Below are 21069 nucleotides of genomic sequence, written 5' to 3'. Positions count from 1 at the left end.
AGTAAAGTCATAGATACACAACTCAGCTGATGATGATTACTGTGCTAAATAGGTTTTTTCTCTCTGCTACAACACAAACAGCAGGTATTAATTTTGGTGATGAAATTTATAGTTTGAACAATTTTAAAACAAAGACATTTCAGTAGCTTCCCAGCTATATAATATCTGCATACCCAACATCTGATTTGTAAATGTGTCCCCCTTCTATTCCGGGTACTCTCACTGCTTAACACTAGCTGCTTTCTCCAGGCTTAGTGAAGCTAATTGAGGCAGCGGGGCAAAGCAGTAAACGGTGGCGTGGAAGGGAGCAGAAACAGTCGCTTGTGCCTGTATCTGTGCAGCTGTAGCTGTGCCTTTCTTGGCTTGTGACTGGCCCAGAATGCAGAAGGCTTTAGCCTAAATGCAGCATAACTGATTCCATATTCATTTGCATTAGGATTAGTGCAGATATGCGGATATCCCAGTATGTAATAGGAGACTGTACCAGCTCTGGCAGTTATACCAGCCTAACATCAAAGCACTTGTACCTTTGCCTACTGCTCTGCAGTTTTACTATCAGTACAAGTTTACAATAAACATTTCATGTTTTATTTTTTCTCTTCAGAACACAAGGTAAATGTATATTTGTTATTTCCTCTCCCCATGAAGTATGTCCATTAGCTTAGTGATAAACAGTAAGCTAATTGAATGAGTCTTCTCTTTTCTTAACTAATATTGAGGTTTTTACTCCCAAGAGTCATTGTGGCTAATGCAACATTCACAGTTTGCAGCTGGTCAGTAATTACTCTTGCAGCCTTTAACCTGATTCCGCTTTATTTGAGAAGATGAAAATTTGCTCTTGGGAACTCCGAGGCCAATTAATTGTTGTAAATGTCTCCAAACAACACAGAGCCTCTGAGGAATGAATAACCTGAAAAAATGTCTGCAGCGCTCTAATATGGAGTAATGCTGACTTTTAGGTATACTGAAATATGGCACTGGAAGTGTTAAGGACATTGCAAGAGGAGAGATCTTGCAGGAGGAAATGTTCAATTGCACTTTGAAATAGATCTCCTTCTCTCTCTTTACTTGTCTTTAAAGTATCTATTTTTGTATTAAAGCAAAAAATACAGGTGTGCCCTGATTTGATTTAGTGAAGCTGGGGCTATAGTTTGTGAGAAAAATAAAGATCTTTGGTTTGATTCTGGTTTAATCTGGCTGTTGTCAGTGTCTATAATTTTTTTTAAAGTTTTGTTTGTTGCAGAAGGTTACTCCCTGGCTTTGGAATGGAAATGCTGCCTTTAGAGTCAGTGACCCTTTTATACTCTGCCGGTCTTGTTTGCAGGCTGCCGTATCCAATACCTCCTAGGTCAGACAGGTCATTGCAATGGTTCTGCATTCCTTTCTTTTCATAATCTAAATTCCAGAGTCTCTCTTATTTCTTGCCTGTCTTGTTTCTCTGAGTTTGTGTGGTGCATCTGCTTTGGCAAAAAATGAACCGTCTTCTCTATTTTCAGGTAGTAACAGTAGAGGGGAGAGGGTTTGGTTGTCGGTGTTTGAGCTGCTGGGAGGCACGGCAGGAACTTCAGTGCTTCTCTTTGTCCTGCAGTCAGGTAGCAAATAAGGTTTTCTTCAGTGTTTCAGAGGTTCTGGGTGCCACATGCCTCTCTCCTAGATGCTGGAAGTGCTAGTTCACTTCTCACTAGCGTCCTCATCTTTGAGTACTCTCACATCCTCACCAAGTTCAACAGGTGCTCATTTTATTCATGTTGAAGACCAAAACTGCTATAGTTACCATTTGATGGTAGGATTCCACTGTTTCTGAAAGGCTAAAACTGAAAAAACAGTCTTGTCAATAAATCTGCTGTCCGGGACACTGAAGCTCGGTTGCCAGCTCAGCCCTCTGCTTCGGCCTGGAGCTGGCCCATGTAATTGACTCTCCTGACTTGCCTACAGGTGTTTCTCTTGGCGTTTTTTATACACATTGCAGAGGGAGGCATCTTGAGGGGGATGTTTCAGATGTTAGGTTGGCTGAATCACTTTCTTGAGGTCCCTAGTTGAGTATGAGAGCCCGGAACGACTAAGCTCTTACTTGATCAGATGTATTTGGTGACTGCAGTTGGGTAGGATGCGTCAGGCCTTTGCCTATAACCTGAAGCAAGGCAGCATCTGCTACCTTGTTCTCCCATGCTGTCTTGATAGAATTAAGGTAATATTGTACAGATTACTGGCACAGGAGAGTTGCCCGTTCATGCTGACGTGAATGGTACATATGCTTGGGATAGGCGACCCAGGCACAAAACTGCGCAGTCTTTCTTCAGGCTTATGGCAGTACACCTTCCCTTTCTCTTCTTGTTCCCTATCCCTAACATAATACATGTATGTATTTCAGGCTTCTATTATGTAAATAAAGCAAACTAAGCTGTAAGCAGGTTTGTTTTGCCATTGACTGGCTCTAGTACTGAGCTTAACAATTGATTCCAAATAGAGAGCAACACTAAAATATAGAGACTTAGATGCCAGAATTGTTTGTTGTTTGTGGGTTGTTTTTTTCCCCCAAAGCTCCTTTGACAACCTTTTTTGAAGCCTGTCAGTGATGACAGCAAAGATTAATCAAATCAATTGATGTTAACGAGTGTTTGCTTGTCGTATAGGCATAAAACTGTATTGACAGATTGTCAAACTTTTCTCTCGAAAAAATATTCTGTGTTGACATCTGTTAACTCATATACAGGGAATAATTAATATCAAACACAAGTAAAGCTTAATTTGTTTTTTTCCTTTAGCCATCCTGTAGTTCAGACTCAAATTATTGTTTTAGGAATGTGGAATAAGCATTCTTATTCCTGTCACTTTGCTGAGCCTGTTTGCTTATGTCAGATGCATCTCTCTGTCCACCTAAGTGATGGGAAAAATAATGGCACTGATGTGTCTTGCCATTAAGTTGTGTGCGAAGTGGAGATCTTGGAGCTTTTCATTTTCCAGACATCTGAAAGAGTGAACAGAATTCTGAAAGGGGATGTCATTAAATCATAATTTTACAATTCGCTTATTTTCCAGCTGTGCTTGGTGTGAAAGTAATGCACTTTATTCTTCGTTATTATATGAGACAGTTCTATCACCGGTTTATCCTTTTGGCTTGAGGGACTTTTAGTATTAGTTTTCTTAAAGTTGCCGTCCATACGTGGCAACAGAAGGGAGTAACTTTCTACTAAGAGAAAGGGTTTGTGATATTCATTTTTGAGTTTTCAGAAATAAAAATAAATGCTGCCAATTTATTTGGTCTTTATTTTGGGTGAGCTAATTAGCTCAGTTAAGACAATTCAGAAAGTCTGCAAACGTTCAGGCAATTGAGAATGTAGTAATTGCCTCTGTGTATTTCTGGACTCTTCCCTCTTACTCTGCAACTCAGAACAAAGCTTCCCCCATTTCTAGGGGAAAGGCTCTTTTAGGCTTGTTTTCTGACTGTACCTGACTATAAAGCTTGAGACTTTTTTTTTCCTGGAAATTGTGCAAAAAATCTGTCTTGTTCAGTGACTCTGTGCCTTGTGTTTGACTGTCGTGTTAGAAACCATTTAGCTCTCCTGAGCCAAAAAGGGGTTTTGGCAGGTAGGCTTTTGTTCTCAGGCATCGCCAGAAGAATTACTCTGTTCCCAACCAGTTGCTGCGCGCAGCCTGCCCGCTGATGGCGTCCTATCAGGCAGCGGTGGGAAGGAGAAAAGAGCCTGGAAGGGAGCAGAGGGGCGTGTTGGTTCGTGATGTTCCCGATCCAGGATCGGGCACTGAGATATTATCACAGCAAATAAAAATAAAAATAATACAGGCAGCCACGTTGTGAGAGCAGACAGTTTGCACCGCTGTTTAACATGATCTGCAGAGTGTTCGTTGCAATATTAGCCATGGCAATCAGTCAAGGCTGCCAAGTCTGTCTTGACTATGAAGAAGACCTGCAGCTTGGACACCAAAGGCAACATCCGTAAACAGAACCGCCTCATTTGATTTTCTTCTAGGCTTGCCTGTGCCTGTTGATGAGAGTGGTTGTTACTGTTGGTGCTGGGCACTTCTGTGCAGAGGGGGAGAAGGGTGCCTGTTACTACGGGAGGGGGAGTGGTAAGGTAATTTTTCTTTTTTTTTTTTCAATGAGTAAACTTTAAAAGTCATAAATAGAAAATAGCATGTAGAGATTTTAAAAAATCAATCTGGCCCCATTTGCCATGATAGTAAACCCTATCATAGTGCAATCTGGTTGTGAATAGTCTGTCATGCACCTCCTGCATTTAACTGATTCACCATCAGTAGTGGGTTTATTGGTGCTTTAAGAAAGAAAAGACTTAAAGCATTAGGGTCAGATAACCTTCTCTATCACATATGCAGCCTATGTTACTGTGTATATAATGATAAAAAAATGTAAACAGCGTTCAGTTATAGACATATAGATATATAGACATATAGAGTGTTAGCACTGCATTTGTTTGGATTGTCAGATTGCACGCCGTTTCAGATAATGTAGAGGGAACCATATTCTTATGTAGTCATTAGGAATCTTTTTGCTTTCTCATTCAAATATTATGCACCCTTTACACACTTCATTACCCAGCTCTTCTTTATACAGCATGAAAAGTCTTTGTCTTTTGTGTTTTTCTGATGCACACAAGAGGGTAAGGCATGGTGTGCTGTTCTGAGCACTTTTAAAGCTGTAGCTGGAAGGTTGTTGTAGTGAAAAATGTCTGTGTGTTATAGGCTACATGCCAATAGTGCTAGATCTCTGTGACAGTGGAAGCAATTCTGAAAATTTGAACTGTGACCAGAATTTTTAGATTTTTTTTCCCAGACTAGAGCACCAGCTAGCATACTGGCTTCAGTGGAAACTGTCTCTCTCCTTCCCCTCTTCCCCTCTCCTGTGTTCCCCACGAGCATCTCCTGTATGTGTTTTGGTAAGTGCTCTAAGATGCCCAAGTTCCAGGTTTACCAAAATTCAAAGAACCCGTTGGTTCTACTGGCAGTGACTGCAAGTCCGGTGCTCCAACCTGGGAATAGTCACCCCTTTGCAGCTCTAGCTGGGGTCTGAAGGTGATGGCACGTGAAATTAATTAGTGGATGCTTGTGCAAGTTGAGGCTTGGACTGCTCTGTTTTTCCACCGCTCTTCTGTGAACTATGGGATGTAATACTCATCTACCGTAGACAGCTGCTCTGAAGACTAAAAATTATCTAGTCCATTAAGAAAATTAAGTGCTAAGGAAATGATAAAAGTTTTCACTTTTTCTTTAATACTTGTTGCATAGCTGTATTTGTACTTAGCATTATTTCTGTGTAAATGAAATGTTGAATTAAAAAAAGGTCATAATAAAACCTGTTGGTTTTGTGTTGCAATTTTGACATTAGTATAAGGAGATTTCTAATAAATTGTTCGTATATACCGTGTAGTCTTCAGAAGCAGAATCTTAATATGTCCACCTAATATTATTATCTCCTAATAGCATGTAGAGAGCCCTTTTTGCCTTGGGGGGGAGGGGAGAGAGGTGTGTGTAAACTGGTAGGGAGAAATCATCTCTTTCTCTTTGTTATTTAAAAAATTTTTAAGTGTCAGAGGATTAAAGAGGAACCAGACACAAAAAGGTGAAGGAAACTTGCCCAGTGTTACAGGTTAAAGGCTGAAGTGGGGGTAAAATCAAGATCTGGAGAGTCTTTGGTGCTGAGTCCTGCCTGTGTGACCTCATGGCCTCAGCTGAATGCAAGCTCTAAACTAAGATTTTGATCCGAGTTTTAGGGTTGCAGTCTAAGAAGCAGCAAAAACGCCAATGATTTTCACTTGAAGTAGAATAGAAAGTCCAAAGAAGAGCAATCTGGAAAGAGGCTTAAGAGTTGAGATATGTGATGAGATAACTACAAAGAAGGGAATAAATGATATGCTGTGCCTACTGGGGCTAGGCAAGATGCAAAGAAAGTTAGGTTAGATCTTTTGAAAATTCTCCAGCAGAAAAGGTAGTTGAGCCCTGCAGTAGTTTATCTAAGGAGCTTATAGAATATCCAGTATTGCAGGTTTAAGAACAGACTAAACAAAAAAGTTTATCCAGGGTGTTTTAGGAAGAGTTGATCCTGCCTTGGGGCCAATGAAAGGACTTGAGGTTTCTTTTTCCTGATTCTGTGAAAGTTCAGAAGAAAGTCCTAAGTCTAAACCTGTGATTAGTAGTTTTATATGAGCAGTAGTGCTTTGGCTTTTGAAGCTTTTGAAAGTGTAAGATTACTATCATAGAATGACAGTTTTCAGAGACAGAAATGACCTATTAGAACACAGAAACATCTTGTAAAACTGGGAGAAGTTGACAAATGCATGCTGTATTTTCTGCCTGAGAAATTTGTACAAATGCTTTGCCTTTAACCAAGGATATTGAAGCACATCTGCTTGGAAAGTGCTAATCCTCACAGTTCTTTTATAGATACCATAGGATTTGGGTTTACAGGAATAATATAGGACTCTTCCCACATATTTATCAATGCTGCATTGGTGAGGAAATATAGACTTAATAGAAATCTAACAAGGATTTCTTCGAATATGTGTCTGCATTTGCAGGAATGACTTTAATGATTACGCATCTTTTAGAGTGCTTAAAGCATTGACAAGTCATTCTTTCATTTAATTTTTTTTCTAGATACTGATAGCATATTACCAATATTTATGAAAATATGAGGACTGTTGCATTTTAAAAATGTGTATTTGAATTGTCAGTATGTATTTATAATCAAGATAAATGTATTTTTCAAGAGCATGTGTATTGTTGCACCCTAAGTAATTCTGATATATAGATATAGTTTATTATGAGTTTATAGGCACTAAAAAGTTGAATGCCTTTTGGCATTGTAAAATCTGTTGTAATGAATCTTAAAAAATGTATGTGAAAACAAACTTACTAAGAGAGAAATTAGCAAAGATTTTTTGTAACCACCTTTTTTGTAGTAGAATAGGGAAAATTACAAATGTATCCCTAAAAGATAAATGCTGAAAAACGTGGGGAGGAACCACAGCAGAAATTTGGCCTTTAGGTTTGAAAGGATTTGTGTTGAAGGAGACAGGAGATCTCTAATTAACTAACTTTGACACTGGCGCTGAGCAGACTTCTTCATCTCTTCAGATTAGTCTGCCTTACCCTCTTACAATAGTTTTCCTTAAGATATACTACAGGAGAACTATGAGCTGCTATGCGATCAGGGTTTGTTGTATATTCCTGCCTGGTTTGGGCTACGTGATTAATGATTAGAATAAGAAAGGATTTTTTTTTTTTAAGCTTGTTTGTTCAGTAGTGCTTGGGACTGGGGAGTCTGGACTTCTCTGAGGTATCCAGTGTTTAGGATGGCTAAGTTTGCAGAAGAAGTGTTTGAGTTAGGAGAAATACATGATAACAGGTACAAGACCGTACATATCTTTTATTGTAGTGTCATACTGCAGTATTACTCATATTACTCAAAACCAGGTTCTGATGTAAAGGGCAATGGGTACAAGTAGTAAGATAGCAGGAATACCTTACTCTGGAAACCACCCATTTTTGTGCTTGGAGTAGCAGTGGTAGAAGGTCACGCTGGCGAATAGCCGTATACTGTTGATCAAGGCCTAATATGAATTATTTTAACTGCCAGTTTTGGAAGTATTGGATTAGTATGACCACTGACGTTTGTAACCCTGGGGAAAATCTTTTATTATTTGAACAAGAAAAATCTCCATCTTGTAAACCATGCACCGTCATCTCTGATTGCTAAATGCCTGATGTCATATCCAGCATGTGCAGTATAATGTATAGTTATGTTTATGTGCGTTAGTACTGCCTGTTTAAAGGAAATGCCACTAATAAAGGATTAAACACTTTTGTGATCTATTATTGTACTTCACAAATTGCTTAGATTTTGAAATTTTGTGTGACTCCTTTTACACTTAGTGAGTATAAAAAGGGAAGAGATTTTGAGGAATCTCAAACAATTTGGTAATTCATCTTGGTGAGATGAGTAATTTATTATGATTCTATTTATAGATAATCCATTTAGCATACTTGCTGGGCAGTGAAACACAAATCATTTGATAATATCAGTAGGAAATAATATATTAGTAAAAGTTTTAGATTTCCCTATTTAAAATACTCTATAGAGAAAATCACATGTTAATTTCCATTATTTTTAAGTGATTTGAGTTGTTATGGCTGTCTAGGAAAGTGTTTGTTCTTTCCATCAAAATGAAGAAATTTAATCGTCTCACCTCCATCTGTTCCTGATAGAAATAGGTCTGGATGATGAACTGTATATCTTAAATAGGTGCTTTCAGCCCTTCGTACTGGGTAGGACATGCTCTTCTTGTGACAGGGAAATGAAAGTCAGCTGGTTTTACTTATAATTTCAGAAGCACGCTTGATGAATGGAGCAGAGGTGGATAGAGCATAGATTAGCTGGTGATAAACTGATGATACGTGATAAAATTAATAACCCCTTTGCCCATCGTAAAATGATCTGGTATAGACCAAAGAATAAAGGGCCTGATCTTGCAAAGACTCGTAGTGTAAAGATACGTCTATACTTCAAAAAAAGGAGGGGCAGGGGGGAAGGATATGATTTTTTTTAAATAAGATTTTTATCTGAGCTGAAAAAGTGGCCTGATATTGCTATGCCAGGTTCAGTGACGTGGTTATCAGGAAGGAGGGGAAAATTCATGAGTACAGGTAGTGCACTTGTCTCTGCTGCGACCAATATCTTACGCCAAACTTGCGCTCTGGTTTGCATCCTGGTCTAGGAAATAGATGCTGATGGGGGGCTTGTTCGAACCTATTGCTATGAATTCCATGTACTCGCTGAAATAAAGCTGGCACAGTTTCGACTTCTAGAGAAATTGAAACTTGATTAAGAATAATGTTGTGCAGGTCTGGCAAGTAGGTGGCTTTTAAACCCTTTGGTAGCTTTTTAAGAAAAGGATCTATTAGAACATCCACCCAGTTCTATGGAAATGGGATTTTGACATGCAAGTGTATCTTCTGGTATTTTCTGTATTCCACTATATATGCCTTTTTTACTTTATACTCTTGATTTAGGGAATGTATTCTTCTGAGGTGTGTGAACTTTGGTTTTAGAGCAGGCTCTACTCCATCTTTCCAGTCAAAGGATGTATTTAATTTATGTTTGAATAAGAAAAGTATTCCTTGGCGTTTGTTCATCCATTCATTTGCATAGCTGAGCACAGAATGATGAAAAAGGCTGTGGAAGAGATGAAAATGATTTGAAATATGACTTAATGAAAGAGCAAAATTTTTTCCTTCACTTGAATATCTGTTTTGTTTAAGGTGAGACTGAATTATTTCACAGCTTCATTATTCATGCTCCAATTCAACAAGATATTCAAACCTGTTTCAAGTTTTAATGTTTTATTATCTATTATTCTGAGAGAGTGTGTAAAGCTGAAATAAATGAGACTATTCACTTTTAAAGCTTGTCATGTGCTTAAGTATTAGGCAAATCAAGTCCCCATCTACCACAATCATGTAGTTCTTACTCTTGCTGCTAGACATAACAAAAAAGCTGTCCTGTTCCAGGAAGACGCACATTAGTCCTGTTTGTCAAAATATGTCCTCTGTGTTGTACCCTTAAATATTTTACTGTCCTAAGAGTTCCTGAAATAGGTTGTTTAGTTTAAAATAGTGAGAAGAGTGGAGAGCTCGTCTCTTTTGGCACTCGTACTTGACTTTTGAGAGCAATCTGCAGAAAACTTGATTGTTCCGTCTCCCCCTGCCCAGTTCTTTATGTAGGTGGTTTGGGGGGGGGGCAGGTTAGGGGGGGAATCTTCCTAACCCATCCTGAGGGCAGCTAACCACGGTTCTTCGACTTTCATGGAAGTTTGACTGATTTAGATGGCTCCAATATAGCTGTTATTAACCAGGAATGGGGAATAGTAGGGAATCGAGTCTTTGCAGAGCAGCCAGAGGGTGTAAAAGCCATGATCTACAGAAGTAACCACCTCAGTCATAAGCCAAGCTTGGGCTCTGATTCTGTGAATATATCTGATTTTTTGTGGATATCACACTGTTATCTTTCATGTACAACACTTTAACCATCCTTAAAAAAAAAAAAGGATCATTATTCACTGTTTATATCAGATACAGTGAACACTGCTCATTCACTTGATCATTCCATGACTCTTGCTTTAACTGCATGTATAGTACTGAGCTTAATTGACTTTTTGAATATTCTTTATGGTTCTAGTTAATATCTTTGGGGAGGGAAATAGTTTCCCTGAAACTGTTTTGAACTTTCCACCCCATCTTCAAAATCTGTGTTTGTCTCTGTTTTGCACTCCCAGACACCATAGTGGATTCTGGCTAACTTTTGCAAAAATAAAGAAGGAAATATCCCCCCTGCCCCGACCCCTCCAAAGGTACAAAAATATATATTAGTTGGTATTCCCATAAGTCAGGCAGTGTGTGTTCAAGTGGTTGTTTTTCATTCAGTTTATCTGTTGGTTTCTTCCAACATTTTCTGCTAACACTCAGTGTTCTGCAAATCCTTCCCTCCTTTTCTTATTAAGCTGGAATTTAACAATGTTTTACAAATATTGTGGATATTTTCACTTAGACTTGTAGCCCTTCAGTCAGTAAACAAGATAAGTCCAGAGACTATCTTCTGTAGTTTTAAATTGCATTTTGTTACTTGCTGAGTGAGGGCGGCATGTCTAATTTGGAAATGTGCCAGGTAAATTCATGAAATCTCTCTGCTCACCGTGAAACGGTTCTTGTCCTGAAAGCATCCTTCCTGCTACTGCTGTTAGTATTTTCAATTTTTCAGTGATTTATTCCCTCCTTTTGTGAGAGGATGCTATTTCTGTGACCTCTATATTCAACAAAATCCAGCCTTTTAAAACAATACCTTCTAAAACATTGGAAGGGAAAGTAATTTTAAATTCCTGTATTTAATAATGGAGAGGAAATAACATGTCTTAAAGTGATAGTGTGGATTCATTTTTAAAATGTAGACTCAAAATCCAGTGAAAAGTGAAATAAATAATTCAACCTTCTGTCAACATGGATTGATTAATTCCTGCAAATCTATAAGCAAAAAGTTTGCTTATTTTTTATTTTTGAAGTGGGTGAAGTGTGCTCCCATGGTAGCTGGCTAAGGTTAAGTACCTTGTTCTGGTGTGAATCTCTCACTGAATTTAGGTGGAATAGTCTCAGGTGCTGAACACGAGGAGGCACCAGTGGACAATTTGCAACCACACAGATGGCGGTGGGCTTTCAGGGACTGCACTTGGGGGAGGGCAGCAGGTAACCGTGGGGGCCAGAAGCTACAAACGGGGCTACAACTGTCTTTTGGCATAAGTCACTAAGCTCCAAGAGCCTCTATAGACTCTGCTTCTGTAGAGAAAAGTGGGTCCCAGTTCTCAGGTGTTTTCTGTTGTAAAACAGAATGGAAATAATAAGCTATTTTTTTTGTAACAGTGATACCTAAGCAATAATTGAAACAGCTACTTTAACTGAAGGAGTTTTAACTGAAAGGGAAGTAGAGGCCTGAGTGGAAAATCCAAGGTTTTTAATGTAAACTGTTGGTTTTTCATTGGAGTGGCAGACCATGCGTTCCTTGTAGGAAAGAAGGCTCATTTCCTGGAGGAAAAATATAAATGTTCAACCATTTTGAGCTGAATGCCTTTGGAAATTCCAGTTAAAAGAAAGTGATTATCTGTGTATGGAAAGACAGGTGGGTAATATCTGACCAAATAGATTTTGCTAAAATTTCCAGAATAATTCAGATGTTTTTGGCAGGAAAAAAAACACTAAATATAATAAAAAGATTTTTTGAGCAAAGGGAGTAGAAGAGGTTGTTAAGAATAAGCTAACCTTACTTGCTGCAATTTACTTACATACTTTACTTATATAATGTATTCTGTTTGGCAGAGTAGAGCACGCATAAGATATGTAAATCAATGAAGAAAAATACTTTTCACTACTTACACAATATCATATTTACCTAGAATGTTCTAGTATGACTTAAAAAATACTTTTTTTCTTTCTTTTTCACTTACATGCTTGTTTTACTTGTCAGACAAGTAAGGGGAGGAAGAGAGAACTAGATGGGGTTATTTTTTTCTTAATTTCATACTTGTGATCTGCTACAGTGAAATGCAAATGGCAGCGGGTACGTGTGAGCATCTGAATATGTATGTATGATTTATGCAAATCCGGTGTACATTTGCATGACCTTTTTTGTATGCAATATTGAGTGTTGCAGTACTTCAGAAACCGTTTCTAATTATATAACAATAAGCCTGAGCAAACAGAAGAGCTGCAGGTGGCCAGATGTGCGTTTCCCGGGAGCGCGGGGCGGCGGGGCGCACCGCAGGGCAGAGCAGCAGCCCGCTCAGGTTGTCACGGCAGGGCATCGCCCGTGTCCCCCAGGGAGCCGCCGAGTGCCTCACATGCAAGCACCACGGCAGCCCTGCCATTAAATTGCATGGCCGATAGGATGGCCTTTGGGCTGACCGTGCCAGCCAGCGTCCACTTCACCAGAAATGGGAATGAAAACTCAATTATGCAAACTCGTGCCAAATCGAGCCGTATTTACAGACAGGCTCCGGCTGAGAGTGCTGTGAAGCAAAGAGTTAACACAGCTCTTTCCTTTGGCAGAGTCATACCAACTTTGTGATTAAAGCAGAAGTCTTCAAATAAACTATAAATGGCTCTTGCAGACAGTAGATTTGGAATTAGTACATGGGGGAGGGGGGAAGTAAAAGCATCTCATTTAGAAAATAGAGAAAATACATGCTTATGTGGCATCGACAAGTTTAAAATTGAAAAAGCTGAAATTTTTTTTTCTTAACTACATCTTGATTAAGTCACCCTTCTAGAATACTGTTACAAGGCTGTAACTGGCGAGCCTTAAAAAAGAAAAAAGAAAAAAAATCAATTATTGGATAGAAATGAATGAATGTGCAGAGTCAATATTTTATAGTAGGTGATGAAAGTTGAATGCCTGATGCCCAGCAAATCATTTGATTTAAAGGTTTGAGACTGCAATGCATGACTTCTCATTGAAGAAATATAAAAGAACAAATTACTATTTGCTGAAAAGTCACAGAAACCTTATCAGAATTGTTTAGTTCCTGCTGCTCCCTGGAGGTTTTCCTCTTCAACCACTGATTGAGTGTGTGCTCTCTGAATTGTGAAGGATTTGCCTTTAATCAAAACTTTCATGGGGCCCTATATAGTTGGTTTTGGATTTGAGTGTGTGTATTACATAGAAGAGAATCTCAAATACATTTTTGTTTTTGCGTAGTCTTACAAAATATGGAAGTAATTGAACGAAGAGATAAAGTAAAAGCAATTTAAACAGAGATGGCACCTACATTTCAGCAAAGTTAGCTTATTTCCCTTAATAATGCTAAAAATCTGTTGCACTTCTGCCCAGCCAGAAGAGCAGGTTTTCCCTTACTGACCACTGCAGGTTTGGGCTTTTTATCAAAGAACTTCCTTCCTCCGTGGACAGTATCAGCGATCAGCTCTGTAATTCCCATGCTATCGGGTTGTGTCTAGGGAAGCAAGTCCATGACAGCTTTAGTTTATCTCAGCGCGTCTGTGGTTACACCCTCCTCCCTCCATTTGCACCAGCACTTGGAGGACACCTCAGTGAGTGAGTTCAGGGAGCTAAACTGGCCGAAGACTAAATCTGTAAAAAAAAAAAAAAAAAAAAAAAAAAAAAAAAAAAAAAAAATTTAGCACCTGAACTGGTTCATCACAAGGTCAGATGAGTAGTTCCTGGAAGATGGTGCTGGTTTAGGTCAGCTTAAAAGTCAGTCCTTCAGGCCTAAACAGGCCCTGCAATGCTTCAGTCATCTTGAATTCCATGAAACTACTTTCTAGTATAACATTGTTCAGCGTAATCTTGCCCCCCCCCAAAAATCTGGTCCATAAAGCAGAAGTAATCATGTTCATATTGTTGATGTGCATGATGGTTTATATATAAAAAGCATCTAGTAATAAGCTACCCAGAGAGAACCGCAGAATGATGCAGTTATTGCTAGCCTATGACTAGATTTGAATAGGCATCGTTTCTTCATTTCATAAATCATGGGTAGTCTGTGTACTACGAGTTTTGACTCAGATCCAAGAAAAATTGAGTTTTGTGTGTGTTTGTGAGTGTATATATATAAAATATATAAACACACATATGTGTGTGTGTATGTATGTGTGATACACACACACACACATATATATATATGTCGAGAGAGAGAGAAAGATACTTAATGTCCTCAGAAAAATAGATTTAAACATTAATTCTAGAGAGGTATTTTCTGCAGTTTACTTTGATTAGCGATCAAATGTGTTGTACTTTCCCACTTTGACACCTTACCTGATATTTCATTTCTTTATTAGTCACACACTTGCTGGTTTCAGTCAATGTGTATTCCTCTGTAGCGCTCACGTTCAAGGGCACCAAACCTGCATTATTCATAGTTCAGCTTTTAAAACTGGAGGAGAAACTTTAAATATAACTCAAATTTGATCTCAACAGAAACTAGTCGTAGCGGCTGCGCTAGTATAGTGCTGCCGTTCAGTACTGTGCGAGGTCATCTTTTTATCTCCATGAAAAGTTGAGCAGTAGCAACCTGAGATTATCCCGGTGAGCCAGCAAGAGCAACTCTGCCATCGAATTCTCAGATGTGGAATTGGGGCATATTAATCAAATCTTGTCTAAGTGCAGTGCACACCTAATGGTCAAAATCTTCGGCAGTAGATAGAGCATGAAGTACTTTTGTGTTATTTAGGAAATCGTGATTGTGACTGCTAAATAGCCTGTAGTATTCCCTGCCCTGGGTGCAGGGCTACTTGTTTATCACTGACAAAGTCCCCCATTTTCCCACTTCTTGCAGTCAATGGTCCAATACTACAAAAGAAGTCACAGTACCACTATCTCAACAGAGGAAGATAGTATTAATCAGAAATAAGGAGCACTCAGAATCAAGCTGAAAGTGCTGTGAAGGTGGATTTTTTTCTCTCTCAAGAGGAGAACTTCTTAGTGAAAATGATTGCATTACCCGAGTTCCTTCTCTGTTTCTGATGTACTTTTATCAGCTGATTTTTTCCAAAACGAAATGCCTGAAATAGATTACTGTAATACGGGGGAGAAAACCTCTTTTGGTTTGTTTTTCTGTTCCCAGCTGCATTATATACACTTGTGTAATTTTTAATTACGTTGGGGAACAGTGTGTGTAGAAAGTGGGGAGTTGTTTTGGAAGTCAAATTCTATCCTCCCTTTGAACGCTATGGGGAGGGGTTGTTTTTGGGGGAGGGGGGGTGGTTTAAAAGCATTTGTCAGGACAGAACAGCTCTAGAGGCTTTAAGTAAAGCAGTGATTGCCCTGTCAGTCAGCGCGCTGAGGAACTTGGAACTTCACGGATTGATGCTTGACAGAATAATTAGAAAACTGTCACTGAAGTAACCACTCTGGTGTTCCCTAAAGAAATGTGCCTGCGCCAAATGCGTGCTGTCCAAATCTAGAGGTTAAATGTTCAGTAAGACAAAACATAGCATGTCAGCAGAGAAAATTACTTCAAGTGTGCTGTGGAAGTGATGCTCCTCAAGCCCCCAAACAGTGACGACACAGTTTGTTTGAATTTACCTGCTTTGATCCTGCTCATGTCTTCAAGAGCTTTTCAGCCCTGGACTATTGGTTTTAACTTAGCAATGTGTTATCTAACGTTTTAGATAACATAGGGTCTTGAAGAGTTTGGGGCAAAAGCACTTAAAGTATAACGATGCTTTCCAATTCTGGAAAGGTTTTACAGCATTTCTCCAACGTGTTTTTTTAATATCTTTCACTAATGTAAACAGATACAACTAATATCACATGCTTCTTTCTTTCTTAACCCTTTTCCCATATGGAAACCTGGATGTATTTTTCTGGTTCGGGTTGGTTTGGAGGCTGCTCTGAGGACTGCAGGAGAAGAGATGTGATTTTTTTTTTTGTTTGGTTGGGCTTTGTTTTTGTTATGGTTTGGTTTTCATTCTTCTAAGCACTAATTGTCTGTGTTGGGGCAGGCTTATCCCACAGTTGAGATCTGTGCATGGAAAGATTGATCGTAGTTTGTCTGAGTCAGTTCTGGAATCTCAAACTGACCTTCCAAGGAAGATCCCTCCAGGGATGAGTTTCTCGTGTGGTAGAAAGTTTGGCTGTGCTTCTCATTTTTGGTGCACTACCGCTGAATTTGTCATCCCGTCGCTCCACAGTAGTGGGTCAGGAGCTGAGAGGGGATCAAATGTAATCTTCATTTTCAACTTAGTAGTTCGACGTGAAGGTGTCAGGTACAGCTTCTGTGCAGGACAGTGCTCTGGAATGGACTTAATAGCTTTATCTTAAACTAACTGGCCTGGCATAGTCACTGTGTTGATGTTTCTGTTTGTTTTGCACCGTGGAGTTTGTTTCAAGATATAACGATATTTTCAGTTAGTATTTTAACTGAACTGGTTATGGATTCTCTATGTAGTAAAGACAAAGGGTAATTTGAGATTTGTATTGGATACATAAACTTTCCTATTGATTTGGAATATTATAGGAACGTGTGCCTTATTTTTTCACTCTAATGCTTAAGATGAGTTCATATGTTCTAGTGGTTTCCTGATTACTTGCTAACTGCAGGGCTGAATCTTGAATCATACAATTACTCCTCTAGATATAAGAAAACTTGCTAGAATAAGTAAGAATGAAAGTGTTATGGATACGCAGGTTGCATTTTTCCACTTTAGCTTTGAAGCTGTTGAGACTATTTGCAATAGATCTGTCAATCAGACATGGAAGCGACTTCTCTCTCTCTCTTTTTTTTTTTTTTTTTTTTTTTGGAGCATTATAGGTATTGAAGGTCAGTGCTTCAATGGGTTTAACTAATAATAATTTTCAAAAATATTTTTTTTCAGAGTTATAGGTGAAATTTCGAAACTGTCATAAGAAGAGAAGAGATATATTTCCATGAGCAGTCAAGGTCTGATTCTCTTCTCAGTGAAGTAGTTCTATTAGTTAAAAATCTCCTGGTACTGGATTGTTAGTGCTGTTTTGCATTAATCTGACTAAAATCAGATTGGGTACTTAATACCCACAGAGTTTTCTTGTGCAGAGTGAACTAAGTTGATCTTTTACTGCCTGGTTGGTTTGGAAAGATTTCTGGAATTTTATTTTCAGCCTCTAGTTTGATATGTACTTTACCAACCTCAGAAATAGTGCGTACAAGTAATGCATGTAATGCAGTTATGTGCATACACATATACACAGTCTTATAACAGCGTTCACGTAACTGTGTGAACTGTGAAGCCAAATATTGCATGTTGGCATTGCGACAGTTTGGGAGTGTGGAGTATGTTTTCATAAACTGCAGATTCCTGTGTAGTTTTATTTTCCAAATAGTGTTTGTGACTGTAATTTTTATAGTGTTTTACAGCTTCAGTTTTCCAGAAGGAGACAGACTGTGGCAGGGAAGACAAAGCAGGGCCACCAAGAAGTTGTTAAAACTACCTAACTGCCTTGGTGGAAGACCAGGCTTCCAGCTATCTCACTCACATGACAGGGTTCCTACGGTCGCAGTGGCTCTGTGGCAGCACTTCGTGGCAAATCTTAGCAGGAGAACAAGGGGAGGTGTCTCATGCCTTTCAAGAACTGAAGTAATTTCATTCAGATCAGAAAAGTCAGCAGGAAGAGATGAGGCAGGAGGGATCTGGCGGATCTGGTCCTTCTTAGGATTTCTACTAGAAATCTAGAGATCACAACCATTGATCAGACCAGGTGATGAAGCAAGTCTAAAGGTTTGTTGTTCTGTCTGCAGTATTCTCTCTTGCATGTTTCATGAGCAAGTGAATGTCTGGAGATTTTTCCTGTAAAGACTGTAGTCTTTGCTTTGCTTGTCACACCAGAGTCCCAGAAATGAATAAAATAATGCCAGAATGTTTAGGAGAGTGTTTGCAAAAATTCTGATGGGAACCTGGGATTTAGGACTGAAGACAGATAGCCTGCAGGACTCTTCTCTTGCATGAGCTGGGATGCTAGGACAGAATCCTTCCCTTGCGAGTGCATCTGAGAGGCCCAACCTCTGCTCACCTGACGTCATGCCGTGGAGGTGGAGCATTTTGAGATGCTCTTCTTCCTCAGCAACTGGCTGCATGCAGGGTGAAGGAAAGAGGGTTGTCTAAAAGTCTTAATTGGTGTATATTATTCTATATCGCAATGACTGGGGAGTGTGCACACAGTTACTAATCTCAGCTCAGCAGTGCTTAGTAGTGAATAACTTTAAATGCCACGTCTGCACTTTGCATGGGTGCAATTGGCTGTGGGATCTGTAGGTTGGATACAGTACAGTGAAACACTCGCTGTCCCCAGGATAAAGGTAGTTGGTGCAGCCACAGATAAAACAGACATTTCAGTACAGTTGTTTTTTCCCCAAACCACCCTTTAGATTTCAAAATAGTATGTAAACTGGCTTTTCACTGACTTGTCGGTGCTACATCAGTGACAGAATTGTTTCTATAGAAACTGGCTTCCTCAAAGGTTGACATCAAGAAGCCTAAACCAAAGAAATGGTATGAAATAAAATATTTAATGGTATGGATGCTGTATCTTTATGATTATTGTCACTCATGGGGAGAATCCACGTAGTACATGCGTATCTCTGGCACCCATGAGAGATGTTGTCACTTCAAACTCACAGCAATAAAATCTTTATAGCTTCTCACACCATCTCGTACTAATCTGTATTCTCTTTTTTCTATCATACGTACCAGTTTTCTGTGCATGTTCCATATGCATTTTTATCATAACAATTTTAAGTAGCGTTCTCTTATCTTGCTGCTATTCTTTAGTCCAGAGTTTTTCAAGCTCTATCATACCTTTCCCACCCTGAAGTACAGTAGAAGTGTTCACTCTTTTTTTTCTCCTGTTAATATTTTTAAAGGGCTGTTGTGAATTTTGACTGTATTTGGTAAATATATGAAAACACACACAAATATGGGAAAACTTTTATTTCCTATCTTTTGAAATCATTCCTGTGTAGGTTTTGATAAATTGGACGAGGCATAATTGCCTTCATTTTCTCTCTCTAAAAAACCTCTGCGTCTGAATAAATCAAAGAGAACATCAAAAATAGTTGAGGTGGGGAGCGAAAGGGTTACGGGAAGTATTAAAGCTCTCTGAAAGTGCAGCAAGGAAACAGGGAAGGTGTCATTCATTTAAGGCCAAGATTTGTTTGGGGGTTTTAATTGGTGTGTTGGGTCTTCAGAGCTGTTAAACCTCTCCCTTCCTGAAGTGGCTTCTTGAAGGTTGCAGAGCCTGTGAGTTACGGGTGCAGAACCATTGCCCAGTCTTCTCCATACGGTTTTCCTTCGGCTCCTTTTGGCTCTTGCTGTTTTAGAGCTAGTATTTTATAGTTAATCTCTTTATTTGTAGTTTTTATTGCAGGAAGTAAGAGGGTAATTTTTTCTTTATGCTTATTAATCCTTTTTCCCAGTCAACACACACCACATTTCTGCCTTATCTCAAAAGCAAGCCTTTTCAGTAAAATTCTAATTGAGTACATCCAGTTGGTATTCTAATAGCGTGTCAGTTTGCACATGCTGTTGTCTGACAGGTAGCCCTGTTGCCTTCAGACTAATGCGCGTTGAGTGCCAATATAAATGAGTATGATAATAGTCTGATATTATGTCTAGCCTTCTGCTAAATGTAATGTCAACATTCTTCAGAATCTGTTGCGGTATTTTCCTCAAAGAAAATGATTGAGAAATAATAACATCTTGCCTTTTTTTTGGTCATATCTGCAGACACTGAACCCTACCAAGAATTTTTCTTTTTCTTTGAAACTGCAGAAAATGACTTTTTTCAAGTTGTGAATGCTTTATAAAACAGGTCTTATTAGCCAGACTCTGACAATAAGAAAAGAATGTAAAACTAGATGTCCATTTAAAAGAAAAGGAAAAGAATGGCTGCCCTTTAAATGTTTGGACTGCCTGGGTCAGGTGCAGTCCAAGTTAGAAGCATTTGCATAACAAACCTTCTGAGTGAATATAAATTGGATTTGATTGACCACATCACAATTTGAATACAGACATTTATTTTTTGCTCTTTGTTCTGTTGGTTCCCAGAGATGATTATGCAGGTACTTTACCGTGTATGTGACTTCCCAAAGGACTGAAAAATGGTTTAGAGGAAAGGTAATTTTTACATGCTGCACCACTTCCGTTCACAAAAATACTTCCATGTGAGCGCTGTATTAGTTCAAGGGGCCATTGGAAAAGATCCGTTGTCACTATTTACATTAAAGTACTGCATAGAAACCCTGGTTGAAATCAAGATCGCTTATGCAGAATCCTGAAGTAAAGAACTCTTCCTTTCCTTAAGTAGTTTGGTCTAAACAGGCAAAGAGGAAAAGAGAGGGGGCTCTGGAAGAGGCAAGAGTGTCCCAAGATTGCAGAACGCTCAGTGGCAGAGTATGTTGTTGTTTTTACAAAGAAACTAGTAGAAATGGTTTTCATTGTAAGGTTTTTTTGCTGTTGACATGCTGGATGAAGGAGGTTTGGTATGGCTATTCTGTCAGGAAATTTTCAGAATTGACAAGAAAGGAGATTGTATTTCCTAGCTTCCAAAACAAATAAATGCATATAAACACAAATAAATACTACTCTGTTTTGCAAAGCTGAAGAGAATCCCTATATAATGAAGTCACTTTCATTTCATCTCAGCTGTCCACTTTGTTGAAATAGTGGCCTCCAAAGAGAAAAAGATTACTTCTGGAGATTTAATGCCCTGAAAATTTACAAGCTAGATGCTTAAGCAGTAACAAGTGAGGCATTAAGGCATTTCTTGGGGATTAATGACTGGCTGGGAGGAGTTGATGGCTCGAAGAATAGCTGAGGACCATTAACCTCCACTGGTCATTAATCTTCAAAGACTGCCATGTGCTGAGGTCATTATTGCTATTAGAGAATAAATATTGGGGAAGGGGGAGAGAGGGAGGATCATACAGACTTCTTAAATACATGATTTGAATGGTTCAGTAGCTCCCTGGTGTCCATCATAAGTCATGCTAGGTGAACAGTCAC

The 21069-nt window shown here is 38.9% G+C and overlaps 1 protein-coding gene across 4 annotated transcripts in view; it reads left to right on the top strand.

The window, feature by feature from the left end:
• Positions 1-21069, top strand: part of SUCLG2 (succinate-CoA ligase GDP-forming subunit beta) — a 136333-nt gene that overhangs the window by 82861 nt on the left and 32403 nt on the right. Inside the window, exon 10 of one of the 4 annotated variants that reach the window (XM_067303453.1) lies at positions 17417-18678. The exons of 2 other annotated variants lie outside the window; for them this stretch is intronic. In XM_067303453.1, coding sequence (XP_067159554.1) covers positions 17417-17494 — 78 coding nt within the window. In that variant the 3' untranslated portion in view covers positions 17495-18678. Of the gene's footprint in view, positions 1-17416; positions 18679-21069 lie in introns of those variants that run through there. One more of the 4 variants, XM_067303455.1, reaches the window with a different exon arrangement.

Source organism: Apteryx mantelli, chromosome 12, assembly GCF_036417845.1.
Source record: "Apteryx mantelli isolate bAptMan1 chromosome 12, bAptMan1.hap1, whole genome shotgun sequence".
NCBI lineage: Eukaryota > Metazoa > Chordata > Aves > Apterygiformes > Apterygidae > Apteryx > Apteryx mantelli.
Note: the sequence above shows the minus strand (reverse complement) of the source record. Positions and strands in the feature narration are given on the sequence as shown.